The sequence below is a fragment of the Leucopleurus acutus genome (assembly GCF_964270905.1).
Source record: "Leucopleurus acutus genome assembly, chromosome: 10".
NCBI lineage: Eukaryota > Metazoa > Chordata > Mammalia > Artiodactyla > Delphinidae > Leucopleurus > Leucopleurus acutus.
The window spans coordinates 62,714,387-62,742,092 of record NC_139153.1 but is presented as its reverse complement, the minus strand read 5'-3'; the positions used below and the strand labels follow the sequence as shown (position 1 = coordinate 62,742,092).

At 35.8% G+C, this 27,706-nt stretch overlaps 1 protein-coding gene across 1 annotated transcript in view; it reads left to right on the top strand.

Moving 5' to 3' along the window:
* Positions 1 to 22,411, top strand: part of GFRAL (GDNF family receptor alpha like) — a gene marked incomplete at both ends in the record, with an annotated part of 54,784 nt that extends 32,373 nt beyond the window's left edge. Inside the window, 5 exon segments of the mRNA XM_082848398.1 lie at positions 19,631 to 19,728; position 19,730; positions 19,813 to 19,882; positions 22,338 to 22,356; positions 22,358 to 22,411. Of these exon segments, the coding sequence (XP_082704524.1) occupies positions 19,631 to 19,728; position 19,730; positions 19,813 to 19,882; positions 22,338 to 22,356; positions 22,358 to 22,411 (242 nt within the window).
* Positions 22,412 to 27,706: the final 5,295 nt, after the last annotated feature.

Genomic DNA, 27,706 nt, shown 5'->3' with positions numbered 1-27,706 from the left:
AAACCACTGACTTTTTCTTGGTTCCCACACAAAACTCTAATTCAAGTCCAGTTTCCTTCAAATTCAGTCCAGGTGCTAAAAAAATCTCTTGGTTTTCCAAGGAACATTCAAAATAATTTCTCTACTCTGTATTCATATTTATAACATAGCTTCTAAATTGTCCAGTATTTTGTATTTTCGGGATTAAAGTGGCTCCATGGTGAATTTGTAGTACATCCAATTCGTAGACACTCACTTATAAATGTATGTTTTTCCTCTTAAAAATTATTCTTTTAGGAACCTGTTTTTCATTATTTACAAACTCTTTAGAACTCTTTAGAGAGCAGGCATGTGTGTTATAAGTTAGTAACATAAAGAATAATAAAAACAAATAAACCATTTCTTTAGAATGACTTAAGTTACCACCCAATGTAAAAAAAATCAGATCCATGGTAAACTCTGTAACTCTAGGCTTTTATGTTACTTAGAATTCTGGATATTTCTTTGGCTCTGGGCCTCAGAGGTAAATCAGTGCATTAAACCTTTATTAACTTTCAAACCTAAAATACACACAGAGCTTTTTTCACCTCCCTTCTTCCTTGGCCCCAGCCTTGATTTTTTGGTTAAAAACCATGATCAACAACAATGCCTCTAATAGTCAGATCTCATGTTTGGAAGTGTTAATAGACCTTATTCTAGAGCCTAGTCTTAGAGAGGCAAAATGGCACCAGCATGCTGGGTTTGGATAATTTCTCCATCATTTACAGGATAAGTAACTGTGAACAGGTTACTCACTTTTGGCCTCAATTTCTTGTCTGTGAAATGGAAAATCAATGTTAACCCAGAATGCTGGTGCAAAGATTATATCAGTTAATTCATGTAAAGAAATATTCATAACAATAGTAAAATTCAGCAAATATAAACTCTTACTATAGACTTTCAGGGATTTGGAAAATCACACAAATCAATAATTTTTGCATAACCATTATGATGTCACACAGATGGTGTGGGAAACAGACTAATTTCCAGAAGTTCTAAGGTGTCATATTTTCTCAGAATAAGTGACTTCTTAAATATATGTTTGAATGATTTTAGGTCAGATGATGAAGTTGGACATTTGATCTTAAACTTTAATGTGTATAAGAATTACATAGTTTCTAGTTAAAATGCAGATTCTGATTCAGTTGTTCTGGGTGAAGGCCTGAGATTGGCATTTCTAACAAGCTCCCAGGTGATGTTAATGCTGCTGGTCCAGGGATCACACTCTGAGTAGTATGGATCTAGACAATCTCTCAAAGACCTTTAAGAAAAAAAAAAGTATAATTTAATAAATATCAAATAACTTACATATCTCGTAACCTGTCTGCTACTAAGAAACAGATCAACCTAATCAGCCTGGTATATTGTGTCAATCTAGTAATCAGTAGGCATCATAGTGTCATGAAAGATTCCAAGCAGATGTCCTTATCATTCCTAAAACTTTTATTGAGATAGTGGCTTAGAGCAGTGTTTCTCAAACTTTAACTGCAAGAGAATCACCTACAGTGCTTGCTAAACACATTGTTGGGTTCCAACCCCAGTGTTTCTGATTAAGTAGTTCTGAGATGAAATTAGGGCATCAGGTGTTGCAGATACAGCTTGTCTGGGTACCATACATCAAGAATGTCAACCAAGAAATGCTGAACGCTGCAAGTAACAAAAAGTTTGTTTGCGGTCTTAAGCATTGCAGTCTTGGAGGCACTGATTCGTGTAGCAACTCAAATGTGCTCTGAGGGAAATAGAAAATGGTCATGTTCATAAAGGAAACAGACAAAGATATCCCAGAGAAGTTACATAGGTTATTTTTACAGAACTACGGGTCGCCGTCGGCAGGCATTCAGCCACTTGCTGGTAGTAGATTGGCTGCTAAACTGTCATCTCTAGGGAGTAAAGAAGACAGGTTCCAGGTGGTCTCAGGATGCCTGGGTCAAAAGTATGTTGCATTCAGGGCTGGATGTGTGTTTCACTTCCTTAATGGCCTTCCATCTCCACTTTAGGTCCCTTTGACGTAAGTGACTACATTTTGCTGTTCATGGTCCACAAGAACACTGGCTTGCAGTACTTATTGCATTGATTCTTTTCTGAAGTCGGCCAAAGTCTACCAATGTTTTCTTACATGAGTCATCTATATAAGCATACACTATCTGCATTGGAGGAGCTTCAACATTGGTTGTTTTGAGATACTGTGACATTGTGATTTAGAATAAGCAATACATATAGCTGTCCCTCAGTATCTACAGGGTATTGGTTCCATCTAAAATCCATGGATGTTTGAGTCCCCTGCCTAAAATGGTGTATCAATAGTATTTGCATATAACCTATGCACATCCTCCCATATACTTTAAATCATCTCTAGATTATACTGTTCTGAAACAAATAGACTCAGATATTTCTTCCACAAAGATGGGTTTATTAGGGATGAGCAGAAAATTGAAACTTGGGGTCTAAAATCACGGCAAGCCACATGCAAGTTCCCAAATGGGAAGGGAAGGAGAAGGTTTTTGCAGAAGGGGAAAAGGAAGTCAGGAGGGCTGGAGTAAATAGATTCCATGGCTTTTCATTGGCTGAGTCCTTGCCAGGAAAGAAGGGGAGTCTTTCTTCTTGTGTGCCTCTGCTATTGTAATAGCGTGTGAGAGCTCCCCATTCTGCTCTCCCAACTCTATTTAATTGAGGTTTTTGGTTTTTATTTTTATTTTTTTTTACAATTACTTATAATACCTAACAATGTAAATGCTTTTGTAAGTAATTGTAAATACAATGGAAATGCTATGCAAAAAAATAGTACCAGCATGCATCAAATTCAAGTTTTGTTTTTTGGAATTTTCTGAAATGTTTTTCTAAATATTTTCAATCCTCAGATGTAGGACCCAAGATACAAGGGTTTGGTCTCTACTGTATTTGGTCTTCAAACTGGACTCTGCTCCTGGCACAGAGCTCCTAAAACCCTATGATAAGAGCAATAAAGGTGTCCTTTGTTATGTTAATGAGGAGACTTTGGGAAAACCCTTAGGTAATCTGAATAAGGGGCTGGTGGCCAGGGAGCCAACCAAGGGATTAGAGGGTTGGAACTTCCAGCACCACCCCCACAATCTCCAGGGAGGGGAGAGGGGCTGGAGGTTGAAATCACACCCATGATTTAACCAGTCAATGATTTAACCAGTCATGCTTATGCAGTGAGGCCTCCATAAAAACCCAAAAGGACAGAGTTTCTATAGTTTCCAGGTTGGTGAGCACATGGACGTGATGGAGAGTGATGCTTGGCGAGGGCTTGCAAGCTCCGAGCCCTTTCCCCACACCTTCCCCTATGCATCTCTTCCATCTGGCTGTTCCTGAATTATATCCTTTCATAATAATCCGGCAATCTAGTAACTAAAATGTGTCTCTGAGTTCTGTGAGGCACTCTTAGCAAATTAATTGAGCCCGAGGAAGAAGTCCCAGGAACCTCTCATTTATGGCTAGTGGGACAGAAGTACAAGTAACAATGTGGACTTGTGTGGGGCGGAGTCTTGTAGGACTTTTGGAATCTGACGCCATCTCTGGGTAGATGGTATCGGAATTGAGTTGAATACTAAAACACCTCTCTGGTGACCCAAGAATTGCTTGTAGATGTGCAGATCGCCTGCCCATTGGAATTGGTTTCAGAACCAAAAAAAGAGAAAAGAAAAAAAATGCCATCCCTAGAATCATGATTCCTAAGTGTGTTTTAGTTTGCCTACCAAGCCAGTGGAACAAAAGATCTCATCACTTCCCATTCATCCCCATGCGATAAGATATCCCCAGAGTTAACAGCAAGAGAGGTGCTGGTTTTGATTAAAGAATGATGAAATGATGCCTGTTTCTTATTATGAATAAATTATTAATATACCCTAGATGTATTAGTAAGATTGTCATGTTATAAATATGAAAAAGCAAACATGGATCCCTGGAGGAAGTCTCATTGGTCCCACAATTTCACTGTCCACAGTGATAACCACTGATGTGATGGATAAAAGTCACAAGTCAGAAAACCTCAGAACAGTGTCATCACTTGAGTTACTGCACACTACACCCAATATTCAGAAAATAGTGCAGAACTGAGTGAAATTGTGCTTGGAGGTGAAGAGTAACCACGGGTAAGGGGGGGATCAGCTGGATAAGGTTACTTGTTTGAAACTCCAAAATGAAACCTAAATGTATTTGAATAAGTCATATTTCCTACACTAACCTCCACACAGAAACATCTCAGGTTCCCTAAGTTCATTACTGAAAATTAGTCCTTGCCCCCCGATGCCGAATGAGAGTAACAAGGACTAGGTTTTGAGGACAAAGGAAAGAGAAATGTATTGATTCGCCAGCAAATGAGGAGGGTAACAGACTAGCGTCTTGAAAACTACCTTCCTGTCTTCTGGGGAGAAAGCAGGAGTCTTAAAGGATATTCTTGGGTTTCTATGGTTAAGATGAGAGTAACAAGCAAAACCAGCAAGAATGCCCACCCATGTTAATCAGTAACAAAGAATGTAAGTTTTTGTTCCCAGCAACGGAGGGAGGGACGGGCAAAACAGTTTCATTTAGAAATCATCCATCAGTTTCATCCTTGTGACCTGTTACAAGTTCGCCCTAGATTTGCCCACCATCCCAAGGAGAGCGGTGAGTAAGTAAGACTCAGTTTCCAGGTTTGACTACGTGGGATGCTCGAACCTCTCTGATGGTGGCCTTGGGGCTGCCCTGGAAGGCACCATCTTTAGAATAGGGATGTGGAGCCTATAGATGAGGTTTTCCTGTGCATTTGGCTCTATTGACATCACTTGTTACAGAAGGCAATGGCTATCAGGTGTTGGTGCTCTCCAAGCACATTATCACCTGCCTCAAAGAAACTGCAGAAAGAATGACTGATGGCCAGAAGCAGATTCCTACAACAGGGTGTTAATATTGTCAGGATCTGGACCAATGCTTGAAAATAATCCTCCCATTTGACAAACTACAAAGAACATTTTAATGGATATGTTTGCCAATTCACCTCAACAATGTGAAATAATAACATGGAGAAAACTGAAGTAATATAAGATACAATATCCTTAAGATGAAGGTTTAGGGAGAGGAATAGATTGAGAGTTTGGGATTGACATGTACTCACTGCTATATTTATATAGATAACCAACAAGAACCTACTGTATAGCACAGGGAACTCTTTTCAATATACTGTAATAACCTAAATGGGAAAAAAATTTGAAAAAGATTAGATATATGTATATGTATAACTGAATCACTTAGGCTGTACATCTGAAACTAACACAACATTGTTAATCAACTATACTCCAATATAAAATAAAAATTTAAAAATAATTTAAAAGAAAGATGAAGGTTTAATAAACATCTAAAAATACTGCTTGTCAGTTTAAAGCTGTCCCCTGGTTATGGACACTAGCTTACTTATCTTTTATTTCCTTTGAGCCTTATGACCTTATTGAGGGCTTACTGTGTGTTCAACACTAGTCTGTTCATTTGATGTCTTGTTTAATTAATTTGTATAAGCAACAGATGAAGGAGATGCTTGCTCTTTCACCAAAGAAAAAGTTGGGACACCCAGAAGTTAGTAACTTGCCCAAGGTTCCACAGAAGACAACAGAGGCAGAATTTAAACAAGGCAGTTTGGGGTACCAGAAATTGTGATTTTTAAACAACCATAATGTACTTCTCTCATGTAATGATGTGAAATTTATAATTGTCATTGATTATAAATGTTACATTTCCCAGGGAACATGTATAGAACAAAAGCATCCTTGAAAGTGTGTTTGCTGGAAAGGGAGTATGTTGTAATGTAAAGAACAAGAGCTTAGGAAACAAGTTTGATCCCTAATACCCTAGGTGGTATGGAGGAAATCAGTTACACTCACCCTAGACCTCAGGTTTCTCACAAATTAAATTTTGGTAACAGTTTAACAGAAATAGATGATCTTTGATATTAGATGTGCCCTGATATTCTTGGATTAGGTGACATGATATTTGAGGCCGGTACCTTTTTGGCAAACCTCCCTGCTGCCTATGTATAGGAACAGCTCTGGAGAGATTTTTTTTTTTAATGCCAAAAAGATGAGTAGTCTGCCAAGAATTTTCCTTCCTATGATTATACTAAAATCTTATGAAAGCATGTATCCTTTCTTTCTTTGCCCTTGGAAAAACTGCTCATTCTTTCAGAGATCTAAGTTGAGATTTGGAGTAAAAGGGTTTTCCTCTAGTGTTGAATTACCTTTTATTGCTTTGTTTTCCAAATTCTAAATAGCTTTATAAATAATGTATCCCAGGCTTAGTAAAAAAATCATCATACTATGTGTTTCTTTGTTTCTATTCCTTATATGTTTAAATCTATAAAATTGCATATTTTTTAGTGAGGAATGTGGTAATTTTCACTTAGGACACAGTCAAAATAGGATGTGAAACTTTTGCTATATACAAATCCAATAAGTTAGTCATTATTTGCCACTCTGACCAGGCACGTGTGTGTGTGAGTTTAAGTGAATGTGTGTGTGTTGGCTTTTGTGTTTGGAAGTACTTGTGTGGAGGGAATCATTAGCTGGTTTAATTGGGGTAATTTAAAATCAGGTTTCAGAGAGACACACAACTTCTCATCTCTGAAGATCTGACTAAAAGAGACATCAGACCTGGTTGTACCTTCCATTTTCAGTGGCTAATGTTCCGATCAGATACTCTATGGAGTAACCTGGCAGATTTCTTTTAGGAACTTTCAAAATTCAAAACTCCCTTAAGGGAAGCGACATGGGGTAGGGGGGTTTTCCCTAAAGATGTAGCCCATTCCAGTGGAGACAAATGCTGGCTTGAGTTTCACCACTAGGTTTACTTGCATGCAAAAGTTCCCAATAAAATCCAGCTGGTTTAAATTTTGTCTGCAGACCTGAAAACCAGCAAATTTGGCTTGGCTTTTTATTTTGCAAAAAATGCTTCACACAGCTATAATCTGGAAATACTGAAGTGTCCAAACCCTCCACAGAAACAACAGAACAGCTGTCCCCTACCTTCACTTTTTCCCAGCTCTATCCTTAAAGGTTTAGATGTTAAGGGAGGGGAAAAACTCTGCCACTGAGCATGATTCTGTGAATCATCCATGACTACCTTTGTCGTGTGCTCTAAACCAAAAAGGAAAGATTAAAGAGTTGCCATTGATGAGTGAGACAACTCACATTTTGGCAGCACTAGAGAAGGAACGAGCATTTAAGATCATGGAGGGAAATGAAACAACAAAACAATACTGTTACAATTTGAACAATCACAGGCTCCAGTATGTGAAAGCACAGTGTTATCTTTTCCATTTTCCACCCTTATGCTTTCATTGGCTTCATATAATCCCCTTGTTGCCCATAATTGGGGATGGAGTTAGTGCCAGAGCTACATAAAACAAGCAGTCTTTCCTTTATACTTTCTGTGTATCATGATTGTGTATGTGAAGTCATAAAAATCATTTATTATGAGCATGTGTATTCCTGGCTTAAAGAGCCAAGTATTCTGTGACAACAATATAATAGCATCAAATGTATTCCCATAAAACACCACATGTGGACACTTAATAGTTATTGCCCTGGCACCTACATGCTGGGATATCATCTTAAAGGAGGACTTCTTCAAAAAAACAAACGTTTGGTACTTACACAGATAAAATCCCCTAAGTGAGACAGGTTAGTAAGTGGTAAAGATTTAAGAATCCATTGATAATGACAATCTTTCATCTTCTGTTAGTATCAGATTGTCTCAAACCATCTTCTCAAGTTCTTTTCATGGGTTCAAGAAGACCCTTTACAGAATTGCAAACATCAGTAAATATTCTTTCAATCTCAAAGTTGCAAGAATGCCCTAACACTACATTGGTATCTAGTAAACATAATTCTTAGTCTTCTCACCCATTACTATTTGGAAAGCATTTACTGGGGGCTTGTGGTACAAATCACAGTAAACAAATTGGTTTTCGACAGTCACTATCCCTGTATCTGGCCATGCCCACCCATTCCTGATTTTTTTCAAAGCTGTGATCTATTAAAAAACATAATTCTCCAACCTCTTCCTCTCTTCCTCTCTAACAACTTCTATTCCACTAGCTCACAATAGTGTGATTTACAATATGATCTGTTTCTTTCACCTCCAAAACCATGTGTTTTCTACCCTCTACCAACGGTTCTCTATCCTGACCATAACACTGAAAGCATCTAGAGAGATTTTGAAATTAAGAATGTCTAGTACTTTAATTCTCTCTTCTCCCTTGACCTATTAAATCAAAACCTATAGTGATAAGGCCAAGGAATCTAATTTTAAATGCTCCATAGTTAATACTTACATGCAACCACAATCAAAACATACGTTTCAAATTTAAAAAAATTGTAGGTTCTATGTGGACCCTCTGCAATATACTTTATATGTCTTGTCTCACTTAATCCTCACAAGTCAATAAATGTTATTATCCTCATCAAATAGAATAGGAAAGTGGGTACAGAAGAGTTTTTTTGTTTAAGTACCTCCAGTCACACATTTAGCAAATTTTAGAGCAAGGACTTGAGTCTGTGGCTTGAAGCCAAAGACTGGCCTCTTTCCACAATGCCATACTGCTCCTCACTATATTGTCTGTATTTACTGGTAGCCTCTCTTTATTTTCAATTCTCATTATGTCTTTGTGGGATTATTTAATGTGAAGAAACAGCTGGAAAATCCATATTAACAAAGTCCTACTATCTTGTGTTGTAATGCAAGTCAAAGGAGTTTAGGAATAAAAATAATGGGGCCCTATTTAATTTGGGTATAATTTAATCCCAGTAGAGATAATGATATTGCATCTCATACTTATTTTTTAAGAATAAGGTGAACATGACATTAGTATTGGTGCATGAAAGATAAGGAGAGACTGCATGACTATACATCCCATGGCCCCATATTTCCCCCAAAACAGAGAAAAACATTCTCATCCCCAAAATGAAGACCATTCTTCAATGGTCTCACCACCTTTCTCCAAGTGCCCTCTCCTCCTTTCTCACCTTTCTTTAACCTTTTTTTCGCTTTTTTTCTCCCTCTACCTACTATTCAATTGAGAGTTATAAGAGAGGAGAGAAGAAAAAGAGGTAATATTAATTAAGAAGTTACCATTTGTCAACAATTTTCATTTGTGGTACATTATTATCCCTGAATTAGTCAGCTTTTGCAGGGTTAAGCAGTTACATACAATCTCCAAGCTTCAGTGACTTACAAACCCAAAGACTGATTTCTAGGTTATGCCACATGTAGGCAGCTCTGGGCTGACAGCTGAGGCTCTGCTCCCCATTTCTAGACTTAGGCTAAAGGCATGGCCACTCTTTGGAACATGACATTTTTGTGGTAGAAACGAAAACTAAGTGACGGAATCACTCAGACTTCTGCTTGAACATAACATACATCATTGCTGCTCATATTTTTTTTTAATAAATGTATTTATTATTTATTTATTTATTTTTGGCTGCATTGGGTCTTTGTTGCTGTGCATGGGCTTTCTCTAGTTGCAGCGAGTGGGGGCTACTCTTCATTGCGGTGCGTGTGCTTCCCATTGTGGTGGCTTCTCGGGTTGCAGAGCACAGACTCTAGGCTCATGGGCTTCAATAGTTGTGACACGCAGGCTCAGTAGTTGTGGCTCATGGGCTTTAGAGCACAGGCTCAGTAGTTGTGGCACACAAGCTTAGTTGCTCCACAGTATGTAGGATCTTCCCGGACCAGGGATCGAACCTGTGTCCCCTGCATTGGCAGGTGGATTCTCAAGGACTGTGCCACAAGGGAAGTCTCAACTGCTCACATTTTTGACTAACTCAAGTCAAGGTCAAGCCCAATGGCAGGGGGCAGTAAAACAGACTCTTCTCACGGAAGGTGGTTCTCTAAGCCACATGGCATTGGGTGGTAGGAGTTTAATTCATTACAGTGAAAGAGGAGTGAATCCTCCTACAAAATAATACAATCTGGGGGGAGGGATAAATTAAGAGTTTGGCATTAACAGATACACACTACTATATATAAAATGGAAAAACAACAAAGCCCTACTGTATAGCAAAGGGAACTATATTCAGTATCTTGTAATAACCTATACTGGAAAAAATCTGAAAAAGAATATATACATATATGTATATATATATATATATATGACTGAATCACTTTGCTGTACACCTGAAACTAGCACAACTTTGTAAATCAACTATATTTCAATCTTAAAAATAAATAAATAAAATAAATAACACAATCTATCTCAACTCCCTTTCTACACGTGAGCAGCATGAGGCTCAGAGGTTAAACTAACTTGTCCAAGGCTACTGCAGCCAGTGGATGACTCAACTAAGATTGCGATGGAGTTCTGGTTCCAAAGCCAGGGTTCTTTGCTATGAGCAGTCAAGTTGAAAAGTAGAGAGGTAAACGTTGCAGTTCTCCCCTCTATGACTCTTTCATCTTTCAAGCCAAATCTATTCTGATACATCGTGTTGTCTCAAGAACCTAAGGGTCATCTTTGATTTAACTTTGCATTTTTAATATCAAATAAAACTCTAAATTATATAATATTTTAAAATGATGTAATTTATTGAGCACTTATTTTGTGCCAAGCACAGTTCCAAACTCTCTTTATATATTGTCACATTTAATTTTTAATTAAATTTTGTGGTTGGCATTATCCGATTTTAAATCAAAGGGAACAGAGGACCAGTAAGTTGCCTAAAATGACAGCTCTGGGGGGAGGCAGAATCCAGGTCTGATTCTGATGCTTCTGCTACTCTGCTTTCTGATCATTCTGCTTTCCAACAGAAAGCTCTTTGTTTTAAATATGCCCTTACACTTCCTCTCTTCTCTACTCCAACTTCTCCCACCTATTTTTATTTTTCATCTTCCCATGGCTAAACTGCTGCTGTATCTTCCTTATTAGATCTCCCCATCATGGATAGACTAATTCTCGAACTTTGACTTGATCTTGTTATTTCTGTGTGCTCTCCACTGCCCCTGCTTTCATCTCTCCCACATCTGAATGCCTTCATCCAATTTTCAAGAACACCCAAAATGTAAATCAACCTTATTTCCCACCATTCATCAAATGTGTACCTTTTCCCTAGGTGTCCCTTATCAATTCCCACTGCGCTTGAATCACAGTATTCACCTTACACAAAATTCCATTGAGAACTTCATGAGAACAGGGTCATGTACCATCCCACGAATGTATCCCATGTTGATTGTCATGGCACTAGCTTTGAAGTAGGAAATAATTACTCAACTGGAAAATCTTTACTTGGGTCCAAATATGCTGGTTTCTGTTCTACGGTCCTGTGGACATTTATAGGTGATTAGGTATAAGTGATCCATGAACTCTTAGCTCTGCTGGAATGGCTCTCCAAAGTAGAAGGCAGATTCTAAATTCTCCATATCCCATGAGGACACGTTGAGAAATTGAAGAATGGTAGATTAACTAGCAGCAAACCTGGAATTAATGTTGCATCACGCCAACCACTCCAAGAGGCAATAAGAGTAGTGTTTGGGAGGTCAGACATCTCTCAAACCACAGGGTGAAAATTTTTCTTGACTCCCAGGAGTAGAGAACAAGAGAAATTATGGTGTCAGGTGCTTGTGAATATGTGTGCTTAATAGAGGGAAGGATTATAAATTAGAGCCTACATTGATGGGCACAAAATATTGTTCGTATGGTGTTCTCTGAATTTCCATTGACTAAGTACAAATAAGGATCCTTAATAAATATTTATGCCCACCCAAATACATAAATATTTGCCTCTAAGTCACATATGCCCCTGTTTTGCAAGATTTTTAAATGGATTCCCAGATATAACCCATGGAGAAAATAAATGTAGGTAGTGTGTCCCACTAGTATAGTATATACTTGCAGCAAAAAAAAACACATAGTTTATTTTGTCTTACCTAGAATTTTACAAAGTTGTCTACTTATGGGCTCTTTGATTTTTCTAACACATAAAAGTATTCTGCAGAACTAGTGTTTCATGGAACAGCTTAGAAAACTGCCTCTTCTAACAAACCTGGACTTTACTATGTCTACCTGGAATCAGGTTTCTGAAATAGAAAATGACAGGTTTTACTTCAGTCATTTGGCCTCAGGAAATCTTTCTAAGGAAAGGGGACAAGGGAGAAAGGAAGGAAGGGAAAAGGGAAGGAGATAAAGAACCATAAAAGGAATCCCTTCTCTTATCCCTGTTTCCCTTCCCTTCATCCCCGCCTGTGCATACTTCTTCTCATGGAAGTTCCCAAGAGCTCTGTTATTTTAATATTATTTTTCACTCTCAAAAATCTTGCAAACATAGGTATTACTAGTCTCATTTTACAAATGAGAAAACTGAAGTTCAGAGAAATTCTCAAAATTCTCCTCACCCGATGACCAAGATGCTTACTCCTAGCCCATCAATGAACAAACTTGACTGCTAGAATTAATCACCAGGTGAAATAGTTTCTTAACAGATTTTTTTTGATTGGGCAACAATATGCATGGCAGTTGGGACACTGAATTTACATTTTAAGAAGAGGTGATAATATGTGATTAATGTGAAGACCCTTGGCTAATGTCAGTTAAAGATGAGAAAGAACTAAACATGATATAGATATATATTTCAAAATGTATGTCACTGCACAGGGACAGATGTGTTATTTCAGACATGAAACTTGCTCATACACACTTTTCGGCCATCAGATAATTGCATGGGCATGGCATTGTGTCATCCATGTTATACTATAAATTAGATGGATATGATGTCTATTCTCAAGAAGGTTACTGTCTAAGAAGAATTAATAGTACATCTCATACTTTGATATTCAACTTTTTGCTGAAGTTTCGCAAATGTATGTGCATTGAAAAAATACTACAATTGTATACCATTTTTCTCATTTTAAAACTCAGTAACTTACAAAATTTTCTGAATCACCTCATCATTCCAAATGACTATGAAGACTCTCCAAAAATGTATCTCTACCCTTTATTTTTTTTCCCTAACTCTCTTTTTCTTGGTGTTTTCCATCAGTGTTTGAAACAATTGTGTACACCTGCCAGGTAAAGTCTTGTACATTTCCAAAAGGGTAGACACTAGTGAATCATTCAGTTCCAAAGACATCAGAAAGCTATCTGGACAATTAATAGTATTGTCACGTATAATTTTTCATTAAAAAAATTCTGTACGTTAAAAACCTCCAGACATGAAAACATAAACTTTTAAAATTAATAAAATATAGTGTAGATTATTCCCATTCTTAGCTTACATTTGTCTTATTACAAGACTTCCTATATAATTCAAGGTAAAAATTCAAGATCTCCTAGAATGTAATTCACAGTAAAAATTACTGTTCAATTTTGGGAACACATTTTTGTCTATTGAACTCATTCCAGATATAGGCAGATTTAAACCATGGGATTACTTTATATTTTTCATCTGATACTCAGGTTATATTGATGTAGACATACATTACAGCAACAACAAAAAATAGTTACACTGCTGTTTTGTGTATTATTCTTTGTATGCCCTTCGCCTGGTGAATACTCTGGAAAGCTTTACATATGGTCCTAACTCTACGTCTGTAAAAATGGAAAATACTCATATAGATATCATAGTCTAAGATATCACCTTGAAAATTGCAGCATTCATTTTTTAAAATATTTCTGTTAAATGTCAAAGTTAAAGTGGTTGATTTATTTGATCTGAAATTGAAAATGATGAACATATTTCAGAGGTGTGTGCAAGTTGAAAAATCCTACAGGTATACGTGAGGCATTTCAGATGCTTTAGTTATTAGATTTTATGTCTTCTATTGTGATTTTCATCAACAGAAAATTATATATATGTATATTATATATACAATCATGGAGATTTGTGATCAGATAATACTACTAAATGCTTCTTATTGTACAACACTATCAAATTCAACTGGTCCCTATTATTTTTCAAATCTATTTCCTAATCCATATGGCTGCCACATTAGAAAAAACTGAAAATGTTTTACATGCTTTTGTGGTCTCCACGACATTTTTTAAAATATATATTTGGTAGGAAATTTTGCTACAAATTACGTCTTCACTATTTATCAACTCTGTGATCTTGGACAAGACAGCTATTCTGAGTCTGAGTTTCTTTAAGTTGAGCTAATAATTCCTATGTGGCTAGTTGTTATAAAATTTAAACAGTGTTTGTTAAAGTGCCTTGTAAAGTATTAAGCACCATATACATGGAAGTAAAGCATTTTGTATGTTACATGAGTACGTACATGCATCTCTCTCTGCCATTCTGTGTACATATATATGAATATATATATTCTTCCAGCATCATCATCATCACCTAGGAAGCTTTAAGAGATTCAGAATCTCTGCATTATCCTAGACCTACTGAATCAAAATTGGCATTTTAAGATAAACAGAAGATTCATATTAATGTTTGGAAAGCATTGCTCTGTGTGGTCTAGTGACAGTGAGACCTCTCTCTCTCTATCTATCTATCTCTCTCCCCACAAACACACATATACATGTAGCAGCCAGAGAGCTAGGCAGTGATACCAACAAAGGAAAGTAGATTTATCATCTTAAGTTGATAAAAGAACAGCCTAGAATGCTACTTCCTATTTTAATTAGAACTGACCTTCAATAGTAATAGAAGAGCAAAAAGTATTAAACGGCTCATTCCTGGAATGGTGATGACAGTCCAGAATGAGGCAGAATGGAGCACTGCACTGAAATTTTGACTAAAATAATCTAAGAAGTCCCATCCAATTTTGTAATTCTACCCTACATACACACTTGCGTATTTACAGATATATACCCTAACCACAAATATTCTATTCCTATTTTTGATCTATATCTTTAGATCTATTTTGTATGAGCTCCAAACTACAGATGACAGATTTTTTTCTTACTTTCAAGCTTTAAAACATGGCCTTCTAACACAATAATACTATATTGATAAAATCTAGTGTTAGTTTTCAGAAATAATATAATTTGCATTCCAATTGCCATCTCAGTGACTATTTCATTATTTGCAGAAACTATTAAGAAAAACATAGAACATTTGAAATATTTTAGTAGTGCAGTTGAAACTCACCATAATCACCAAGCAAATCCATTAGACATGTGAACACCACTGTCATTCAACCACAGATAAAAGAGTGGTTACCAGGCTTGTCAATGCAGTCATTTACTAACACTGAGCTTTTGGCTCATGACAAAAGATCTAGGCAAACATTCTTGAAGGTATACTTATTCATTTATATGCTTTTTGGTTTTGTTTTTTTTTTTATTTTTGATATACAGAAAGCTGTACATATTTAATGCATACAGCTTGATGAGTTTGAAGATAAGTATACACCATGAAACCATCACCACAATCTATACCATAAGCATATCCATCACCTCCAAAGATTCCCTGCCATCCTCTATTATTATTTTGTGTGATAATGTAAATGATCAGGACCCTATGGGGATTTCCTTGGACAGACCCCTCCCCCATACCCTCTGTTTTAGCTCCTAGCATCTGATGCACATTTCCTGAGTTTTTCAGATGCTTAAACCACCACCAAATGGAAGAAATTAACTACTTGATGATCATGAGCATGTAGTCTGAAACTTCTGATGCTTAAGGATTGATAATGTTAACTGCCCAGTTACCTCAATATCAACCAATCAGAGAATTGTGCATGAGCTGATCACATACCCTGCAACCCCTCCCCTCCCCTGGCCTTTAAAATGCTTTTCTGGAACCCTGCAGGGAGTTCAGGGTAATTTGAGTATGAGCCACCCGTTTTCCTTGCTGGGCCCTGCAATAAACCTTTCTCTGCTCCAAACTCTGATACTTCAGTTTGTTTGGGCTCACTGTGTGTTGGGCACATGAACTTGCATTTAGTAATAATTTGAGCACTTAACCTAAGATCTACCTTCTTGGAAAAATTGTAAGCGTACAATTCAGTATTGCTAATGATAGGCACTATGGTGTACAGTAGATTCCTAGACTCATTCATCTTGCATCACTGAAACTTTATACCTGTTGACTAATAACTCCTAAGTTTCCGCTTCCCCCAAGCCCCTGGCAACCACAGTGTGTTTAGCCACAGTGGAAGAAAATAAACCTAAGACATGCTTTTATCTTCTTTGAAGTTTGTGAACTAAATAAAAGAATATGCCTCATTGATACATACTATGACTGTTTAGGGAAAGCATATTATTTAGTTGGTTTAGTTTTTACTACATACATTTTAGTAAAAATGATGTTATATCCATGTTAGGTGTTTACACCTTGATTTATCGTATTACTAAAGTATTGGTTTTTCAAACTTGTAGATGCTGATATGTTTTCCCTTCTTCCCAGAAGCAATGCTCCTTAGATCCACTTCAGCAGGACGTTTTCATACACTGATGATCAAAAGAGTCCATGATACATGAAATCTCAATCTTGATCATTAGGTGAAACAATTCAAAACTCACCTCTAATTTACATACCTTCAGATGAGACAATATTGACCAAATTATGAATAAAACCGACCCTGGGATAACCAAGAAGATCATCCTTGAATTTTCATTCTCACTAAGATGTTGCCATGGTATTGGTGCTCTTTTATTTAAACTTAGAAAGTAGACAATAGAATTTTAACTATGCCATGAGATGCATTAATGGGGTAAATTAGGATTTTGGAATTAACATATACACACTACTATATATAAAATAGATAACCAACAAGGACCTACTGTATAGCACAGGGAACTATATTTAATATCTTTTAATAACCTATAATGGAAAAGAATCTGAAAAAGAATATATATATATATATATATATATATATATATATATAACTGAATCACTTTGCTGTACACCTGAAACTAACGCAACATTGTAAATCAATTATACTTCCATTAAAAAAAGACAGCTACAAGAATATATTTTAAAAACTGTTCTACAAAAATGTTCATTTTCATCAAATTTTTCCTCCAATGAGACTCTTCTAGATTATGCTTTATTTAAATTTTAATTGAAGGTTTACAGATTTGCAGTTTGTGCTAAGTTTAATTTCTGTTTCATGAATTCTGACACTTATTTTTAAATCATTACTTTGTATCTGATTTACCACATTTTTTACAATGCATTTACCACTTCATATAAATTATGCAAAGTTTGGTCTGCATCAGCTCTCAGCCAATACTGTACAAGGCTTTTGGAAGGAAAAAGGAGAAATGATCCCATCTCTGAAGCTCATTTGGGAAGAATACTATATAAATTTGTTCTTACTGTAAGGTTGAAATTAATCTTGATTTCCTGTCAACTGTACAGGGATTTTACAATATAGTTCATAATAATGTTTAATTCCTCTAGGGTAGGAGTTAAGATAAACAAGTCACTGACAGTGTTTGTCTATAAATATAGCAGATGGTGTGGGACTGAGGTTGATTATTAACTCTGCCGACTTTAATTTCATGGTTATAAAACACAGTAAATCTCACTGTTTATAAAAGGTGGGAAAGAATCTCTAATGGGCTTCAGTAGCCAAGAAACCTTCTGTAACATTAATCTCTAACTGATATTTGGTATCCTCCTAGGGTGCAATATTTAAGATTGTGGAGTGACTGCTAGTCACATAAAAATTTTCACTGGGATCATTAGCTAGCATTTCTGTCATTGATCTATTATAACTTTGTTAATGAATTCCATGTGAGTGAAATTTAGTGAATGAGACAATTCTTTCTATGCCTTGCTAGGTGAATGTTTAACAATTACTTTAGGCAGTTATATATCTAAAAGATAGCCTAATTAATCAAAATCATACCTTTTTTCTTATACAAAGATGAATTGTAATACCTAACTAGGCAAGATGTACTGAATAATCAGCCAATGTACACTATATACATTTACATTTAGGTCATGAATCTGCCTAAAATATCACAAAATGCCATAAAATTTAAAAAGAAACAAAATAATTTATTCTTAATATTCCAATTTATTTAAATATAAGATTTGATTATGATCACTTACTTCACTAAAAATCTGTATGCTTAATTTGATTGAAATTAATTCTTCCCCCAAAAAGGACCACTGTTATAAAAATGGTATTATTTGAAATAGCTCGATTTTTCCATTCCAACTTTCTAGTGAATAACAGAATTATTTTATAACCACAAAAGTGAAAAAATAATCACAACCTCTACCTCTATTGTTTTTACATTCAGAAGAGGTTGATTTTTCACTTCCCAAGAAGGTCAGACTTTTATAAATATAGGATAATCTGATATATGAGTTGGGGATTAAAACAATCTTGAACTAAAAATGTCTTAACTGTGTTGGAGGTCAGACTCCTTGAGAATGAGTTTTCAGTGACAAAATCCTCAGTTACTTTTCTAGCTCTTGTGTTGGGCTGCTTCTCCTGGACCCACCCTGAGAGTTTTATTACTGATCTGAAACAGTCTGGCTCCTGTGCTTTCTACCAATTAGTCTCAGCACAGATCTCAAACCTTGACTTCCAAGGAGCTGGCTTCGGACAACATCAGCCCTGGGTGGAGAGAGGCTGAATGGTGCTGTTGGTAATATACCTTCTCATCTCCTTTCCTGTTCAGAGCCTCCTGTCACTCTTGTCATTGGATGCAATACCCTGCTATTTGATACACTCACTTCCACAAAAAACTATCCACTCAGACTTAGACTTCCAGGTCTCAAAATGCATGAAATATCTATAAAAGACAGCAAAGGCTCTCTCAAGTGGAGGCTTTGTCTGTTCCCCACCCCCTTTTTTTAAGTCTCAAAACCCAACTGAACCAATTATCATCAAATAAATTGGTTATTGTGTTATTGGTATGTTTGACATTCATATATGTGTTGACTTGAATCAAAACTAGGGATGATTTCACTTCAAAGTTATCAATAAAGTCACCTAAAATAGTTCTATCAGTTAAGTCTACAGATTACATCTTCTTGTCTTATGAGTTGTGATGTGAGGGTGGAAATGTGTTTAGAAAAACATGGTCGAGAAGACAAGGGCCACAGAATGGCCAAGAGGATCCCTTCGGTAAGGCAAAAATAGGTAAAAGCAATAGAAAGTGAAGGGGCTGAAAAAGGGAGACAGAATAGGGGAAATAACAAAACCGGATATTGAAGTATCTAGGTAGAGAGGCAAACAGTGTGATTTGTTTAGGGAGTCTCCCTTATGTACTTTAAGAATTCATAAATACTGTGGGCCTTAGGGAAATGAGATATTGTTAAAAACACATTCAAACAATCACTCTTGTAAAGAAGGACTCTTTTTCTGTATCACAATGGGTAACCTTAAATTACTGTGTTTTTTTTTTTCCTAGTCTATGTATAAGGTACAATGAGCTGTCTTATAAAATGTAATCATTTTCCTAGTCATGGTTTGGGGGAAAAAAAAGAAAAACAACCACACAACTTCTATTATGAAATTATTTGATTAAAGTGTGAAAAAAAAGCTGTTAAAATTGAATAAAAGTACTCCCCGTTTCACCCAAATCTATCATATTTTATTAAGATAATATCATAGAAATAAAAATTGTTGCCTTATAATACAAAGCAAATTACAACCCACAGGATAAAGATAATGCATGACTTTTAAATACTTTTATCTCATTTTCATTATTTTCTTTCAGATTATCTGACACTGCATAATGTCAAAGGCATTGCATTGCATAAAGGAAAACATGCAAAGGAAATAACTCTCAGCGGATTTCATTCCCCCTTCAATGGTCAGTGAAAAATCCATCCTCTAAAATATTTTTAGTATTTATTCTCTCTAAAAATCCAGTAATTAAAAAAAATCTTTTGTTTCTAGAAGTCATCTATGCTGTCATGTGCATGGCAGTCACCTGTGGAATTCTTCTCTTGGTGATGGTCAAACTGAGGTAACTGGATGCAAGTCAGAAGGGAAGGGCTAGAAAGGGGCCAGTCCTGTGAAAGCACATTTCACAATGGCAGAGCTTACCAGGGCCGAGAAGGAAAGCTTCTCCATTAAGACTTAGGAAACCACTCTTAATGTGGAATGGGTACATGAAAACGTTACTCTGTCTTCATATGTAAGGTAAATGTGATCACAGGGATTCTTTCATGTTGCATTTTATAAGCACATATGCACTGTTCTCCCAATGAAATGGCTCCCAATCATTCCCCCGGTTTTCCTACAAAATCCAGATTGAACTTTGCTGCATTCCTTAATCAGATCACCTGCAGGATTAATCAGCTCATATAATGGACCTGCTGTGTACTTCATACACTTTATACTTAACTGAAAATTTACTCTTCACTCTAATTTCTTATATGCTAATGAGCTTTATTCATATTTTACCATGTAGTTATTAAATGAGACATGTATTGAGGCCTCACTGGGTATCCTTAGAAAGACGTATTACTATTGCCTGATGTTAATTCACTCTTTCCAAATCTTCTGTTTCCTTGGCTGCCTTCATTGTGAATGTGAGACCTCAAGTTAGAGATACATCAACTTCTAGATTCCTACATGTCTAGGGTTTAAAATATTTCTACTTATATAACACTTACAAATAGATATAAAGTGGTGTTCAGTTGCTTAATTTTAATTTTAAAAAACCCCTCATATTTAAATATCAATGCTGTTCATTTGCTTATTCATGATACAAATGTATACATTTTTGTATACAAAATGGAATACAAATATTCCATCACAGAGGTATAATTTGAGTATCATAAATGTTAATGAAGAAATATATATATTAAGTGTATATATACATATATATTATATACATACACATAAAATATACTTATCAGTAAGATTAGGTCTGAGGGCAGCAGAGGTGGTGGACATTTCTCTGATCTCATGACACTCAGAGAAGAAGAGTCAGTAAACTTGATGATGCTTGTACACATATGGTTCCGCAGACTCCAAGGCTTTGATGACCAGACAGATCAAGTGCAAGATTTAGTGGGGAAGGTGTATGGTGGTACCAAGGAGTTGGGCACGTGATGAGTGTGTGCTCTGTCTACAGACATTCAAACTTACTTATTTTTAAAAGTAATCCCAGCTAAACATATTCCCTTGTTGGACCCAGCTCCTCTAACTGTTTAACTTAATGCTGACCAATATCAATACCAAACACACTGCTTCTCTCCAAGGACTTAAAAGTTGTATTTGTATGAAAAGATATTCTTTGAGTTCCAAGATATAGTTTAAAGGCCAACAAATAAGAGTCAGTTTCAAGGGGGGAAAATAGCATTTGGAATTTATTAAACTTTCCTTTATTTGGTTTAAAATATTTGCGAGCATGGTTCAGTTACTGGGTCTGCCTAGATATTCCATCACAGAGGTATTGTTTGAGAGAAGTACCAAAAACTTTCTAGCTTAGCAAAAATCTTAAAGGTTTTCAATCTTTATTTTTTAGTCACTCACTTAATGTATAAACTTCACATCTGCCACCTTGGTTTTATTACAGATTACTGTTGTGCCCCAGGTAGATGAGGCCTATATGGCTACTCAAAATTTCCTATATATCAGCTGTTATTTAACCTCCTTTCTTGCCTGCAGAGAAAGATATATTTCTTTACTGGATGACAATAGGAGTGTTATAGGCAAAAATCTTGAATTGACTCTAATATGTATTTAAAAGCAAATCATTCATATTATATATTATAATATTTTTATTCATTATAATATCACATTGTAATATATTATAATTATATTATACCATTATTATTATATTACATTTAGTTATCAATTATTTTCCACGCAATTTAAATTTGATCCTTACATGTAATCTGAAAGATCCAGACCCAGGGTTAAGAAATGACAAAAGTAAAAGCCATCATGGAAAGAAGGAACAAAACGAAACAGAAGCATCAGTAACAACAAAACCTGTGTTACTTCACATTGAAGATCAATAATACCTTCTTCATAAAGCAGGCTATTTGCCACTCACCTGGTGGGCAAGTCTAATCCACGTGAAGCAAATCTTCATGTGAACCATGTGAACCACTCACCTGGTGGGCAAATCTAATCCAGTAAAGATGAAGGATTTTGCATTTGCTCCATGTTATGCTAAATTAAAACAGCCCTAAATCTTCAAAGAAATTTGCAGTGAAAACAATGATTAAAGTTTAAATATTTGAGAAAAAAGACTATTTTTCTTTTAGAAAATGGTTACTTGGAGATCATAGTTAAGTGCATGATACTTAGAAAGACCATAGAATATTCTACTTTTGAAACTTTGCATTCAAAAACTTAATTATCTTCCCCTCCAGGCATAGAATCCAACCAAAAAATAAGCACAGACACATTTTTAAAATCCTTAAAATAGCATATTGTTAACTTTTACTTTTACTTTTATATAGAACCTTCAGAATATCAAGTCAAAACAAGAGACCCTTCACCAATCCAAATACCTGGAGGACTCATGATTCATTGAGAGTCACGAATAATTAACAATCACTTTCTTTAAAGCAAGTCTTTGTAGCCAGTCAACAGAATATCCTATCCATTGTCAACAAAGAAAATGTTAGGATGGATTTAATGATACTGGATCATTAAGTATGTTCATGTAAGGTATAATAATTGGAATGATGTTAGATTTGTTTTTTCTTAGGAAAAATTTCAAGTATAAATTTACAGTGGTATATTTGGACACTAGTATAGAATTACAAAATTACTTGAAGGCAAAAAATAGTGTTATTCTAAGCTACACTCTGCGTAGTTTGTTTCATAATAAATTTAAGTCCATATAAGAATAATTTGTTGTATCATAATATAACATTTTATAGTTAGCAGAGTATTTTCTGATCAGTTTTATAAATACCTATTTACTTGCCAAAAGGAAACTGCTAATAAAAATAATCAGTATATGTGTCATTTGTATATCCATTTCCAAGTCATCAACTACATAATTAGCATTAACTTTAAGTTTCTAAATATATTTGATTAGATGATTAGTCTTAAAAATCGGAAGTGATATCTTTGGATTTTTGTAATTTGAATACTATTGAACTGTACTTTGTTAACTTGATGTTTTTATGTCATGTTCATAAAGATGTAAAGCAACCACACTGGCCAAAAAATCCATGTGCATTTCAATGATATATTTCATTTGTAAATTTAATTTTTTCCTATGCTAATTATTATGAACTTCTGCAATGATAAAGTAACATGATAATTGTTACTTTCTATATTGTTACTATAATGTTACTTTTGGCCTGATTTGACATCAGAATATAAGTGTGAATAGAAAATTGTGGAAAAGATGTTTGTTAAGTTGTTGATACATATGTGCTTTTTAACTCTCTGCATTCACATTATACCCATTTCTAAGAACACACATGAGTTAGTTTTATCTGTAGTGACACAGAGACTCAAATATTCAAGAACAGGAACATATATTTAGTGATATATTTACAATTAAAAGTCAAACATTTTCTACCTGTTGGTATCAGATCTATTGCTCTTCACTATACTTCAGATCAAATTGTCTACATTAAATCAAATTTAAAGTTAACATTTGGCTATGTTTACTTGGAGTAATGGAAAAGCCATCCTTTATCTTTTCAAACAGGGAAGAATAACTTGGTTAATCACAAAGCTCCCTCAAAGAGCTCTCAATATTCCAGTGGCTGCTAATTCTCTTAGTTATATGAAGAGAATGTAGGTCTTTCCATTTCCAAGTCACTGCCATTTATTGCAGGCTTGCTAATGCCTAGGAAAAGAACTGTTCCCTAGAAAACAGAGGAACAAAGTCAAGTTGCTTTTAGAAATTTGTTCGTGTTGAGCAGAAAAGGGGGGGATGGAGTGTGGAGTAATAACTAATAGTTAAAGAGATTAAGCAATTCCTCAAAGTCTCACACTAGTCAATATAAAAATTAGTAATTGAGCACAGATATAGCAGATTTTAGAATCTTTTATCTTAATTCCTAAACTCTACTGCCAATCACTTATCCCAGCTGTAATTGTGTCATTTTTGTACATAAACAACCAGGAAATACCTGTTTTGAATATTCCTCTCTTTAGTACCATCTATAGCAACCTAGATTACATGTCTAGTAATTAGATGCTTTTACCTGTAATAAAATGTCTTAAATGAAAAGGAATACATAATATTTCATATATCAAGAGGTCCAAAGCAGAACATCTCAAGGGTCGGTTGACTTAGCAGTTCAGTGATACCTCCCAGGACTCAAATTTTTCTTTTCCACCCTTTCATAGTCAATGAATGACTGGCACAAGTCAGACTTTATAAGAAGACATGGAAATATAGGAATTCAAATTGCCATAATTGATAGTCTAATTCCTGAATCACCTGAAGAAAGGGTGAATTTCCAAGTAAACTCAGAGTTCTACTTAGCAAGGATAAACAGGAGAGGAATCTTGGGTAGAGAGTCAACAGTTTCTGCTACAAAAGTCTAGACTATCTCCTTTGTAAATTAAATGATGTCTCTCATGACCTCAAACAAATAAACTGAACAGTTTGGGCTTAAGTTCTATTTTTCATTGGGATCTTTGGAACTAAAGAGCCCAAACCTAAAACAGTGTTTCTCAGGCTGTCAAGGAGCTCAAGTTCTACCAATTCAGGATTCTTTTTCTATTCATTAACGAACACAATTCGTCTGGTAGAAAACAATATTGGTTGCTTTGTGTAGGCAAGAACATTTCATCTTCCAGTGAATCTTTTTCCAGAAACATGGAGATCATCCATTCTTTGGCAGGGGAAACACTTGAAGGCTGTGCTACTGACCGTCAAGTTACAGGATCCGGTGAGTGATGAGGTAAACACTACTGCCTGGGTTTTTTGTGGGGACTGCCATCCAAGCAGAGGTGCACTTCAGAGGACTCATCTGTGTTGGGAACCTCTGCCTCAGTAGCACTAGAAAGTTTAAATAAATGTTTCCCAGATTAGTATTAGTAGACAATGTATTAGTAGACAATGTTTCCAGATATTAATAAAATAAAACATCAGGAGTCCCTGATGCCAAATAAGTGTACCATCAGGACAGAAGGGTCATGCTTAGAAGGTAAAGGTGAGATACAAGCTATGAAGAAAAACATTGGGAAACAGAATTTCTACAAAGAGGAAATTCAGAAGTTATAGATGTTCTGCTAAAAGCAAGCTTCAGAGACACCTATTCTTTTGGGGTCATGCCATCAAAATTATTCTCTGCAAACAATAAGCAACTGGACTAAAACAGTAGAATTTAAAGGTATTTAATAGGAAAACAAAATTTGTTAATGCCCCTGATACCTCAATAGTAGAGGTCTTCCAATGTTTGAAGATCAGTTTTGAGGTATTTGGAAGAGCGAAAAGGTTGATGGGAATATGTTGTCTAGCATTTCATGTTTGTATTGAAACTTGTTAGAACTGGGGGCAGGCAAAGGGGGGTGTAGGAGTAAGGATGAGGAGTGAGCAGAAGGGGGAGTGCTCAGCATTATTGGTGGAAGTATTGAAATTCACGAGGATGGTTCATTGTACAAATTATAAGGTGTATTCTACCCATGATGGTAGTTCTTATTTCAAGTGTACAACTAGGTAATAAAGAAAACAAAACATCATTTTACACATTCATCTGGCTGTCTTACAAATACTGTAATTTTTTCATCATAGGTATTAATCATTTTCCATATTTTCTCCCTCCACTCCTGCCATCTTTCTTTCCTCTAATTTTTTCAAGTTTCGTAAAGGACGGGAGGGAAACAACCTCAGGAAAGGAGAAATCAGTTAGCTGCAGAATACTGTAAAATAGCTAACAAAGAGGCACCGCCCATAAGAACATTTAGATCCACGCTTTTAGTCATTTCACATCCCATTCTCTTTCACAAATGCATTTCAAGTGAAATAACTTATAAAGTAACATAAGTACATTCCTTATCTCATAAGCCATCAGCCTGAAGACAATTAGACATCGAAGGTGATACCACCTCACACTTCTGAGAATGGCCATCATCAAAAAGAACAGAGGTGAGTGTTGGTGAGAGTGTGGAGAAAAGGGAACCCTCCTGCACTGTTGGTGGGAATGTAAATTGGTACAGCCTCTATGGAGAACAGTATGGATGTTCCTAAAAAATTAAAAATAGATCTACCATATGATTCAGCAGTCCCACTCCTGGGTATATACCCAAATGATATGAAACCAGAATCATGAAGACATATCCACACTCCCATGTTCATTACAGCATTATTCACAGTAACCAAGATATGGAAACAGCTTAAGTGTCCATCTATGGATGAATGGATAAAGAAGATACACACACACACACACACACAGGAATATTATTAATAAGAAAAGGAGAATCCTGTCATTGGCAACAACACGGAGGGAACTTGAGGGCATTATGCTAAGTGAAATAAGTCAGACAGAAAGACAAACTCTGCATGATCTCACTGATATGTGGAATCTAAAAAAAGCTGAACTCATAGAAACAGAGGGTAGTGTGGTGGTTCCCAGGGGCTGGAGTCTGGACAAAATGGAGGGATGGTGGTCAAAGGGTACAAACTTCCAGTTATAAGATGAATAAGTTCTAGGCATGTAATGTACAGCATGGTGACTGAAGTTAACAATTCTATATTTTATACTTGAAAGTTTTTAGGAGAGTAGATCAGAAGAAATGGTAATTATGTGAGGTGATGAAGGTGTTAATTAACCCTGGTGTGGCAATCATTTCTCAATATATAGTTGTATCAAATCATCACATTGTACTTCTTAAATTTACCCAATGTTTCATGTCAATTATATCTCAATAAAGCTAGGGGAAAAAAAGAATTAATCTTGATTTCCAATCATGTCCAAAAATACATGTTTGAGTCTTTAAATCATTCAGTAGGAAAAAAGAGAAAGTAGAGAGAACTATTAGCAAATAACATATTTTTATATAAATATTCAGAAAATTGGTAAGAATAGCCAGATTTTGGTTATGGGACTACCAAACCTATGGACTAAGCATGAAGGGAACATTGTTAGTGTGGGTGTCTGATGTAATGCATGTAACCCATGTTTGGACAGGCAACACCTAGAGAAGTTGGCTTCTGCCAGTTGCATTTCAGCTTATTCATCTTCTTTGAGTGACTGGGAGGCAAAAGCATACAAAGAACAAAAATTATAAACTAAATATTTTAGGGGTTGAAGAAGACAAATAGTCCCTCTTATCTGTCAGGATATCATTCTATAAGGCCACATTCTCATCCTCTGCTGTTCAGAGTATGTTGCTTGGGGATATTCTTTGTTATTAAGACTAAATTTACGATAGTGGCAGCTCTAATATTTTAATTGGTAACTGCCCTCACATAGGAACATATGAAAGAGGTCTGAGTAACCAAAGCAACTTTAAAAACAGGACAGGATCCAAACATTATACTATTGCCTTACAACATATTATAGCATGTATGTAATGGTAATGGATATTTACGTTTATTTATTCATGGTCTGGTCTCAGAAGCCTCTATTCCCCTGATGATGAGAAACATATCTTAAAGTTGCCAAGAAAGGTAACCAAAATGCTTATTCACCTGAACTCGGCCCTCTTGGAAAATGAATCAGCTATTTTAACTTTGAATTCCCAGTTCGAGGACATCTCACATCTTTCTCTCCTCTCCCTCTCCAAGAGGGTATATTTATGAATGTAGCGTATGCTTAGGTGTATGCGTGCTGCCTTCTGTATCTTTGCTGGTGTCTGCTGTGAGTGACTGTCCTGTCTGGTATCTGGTCACACTGCAGCAGAGTCTGCT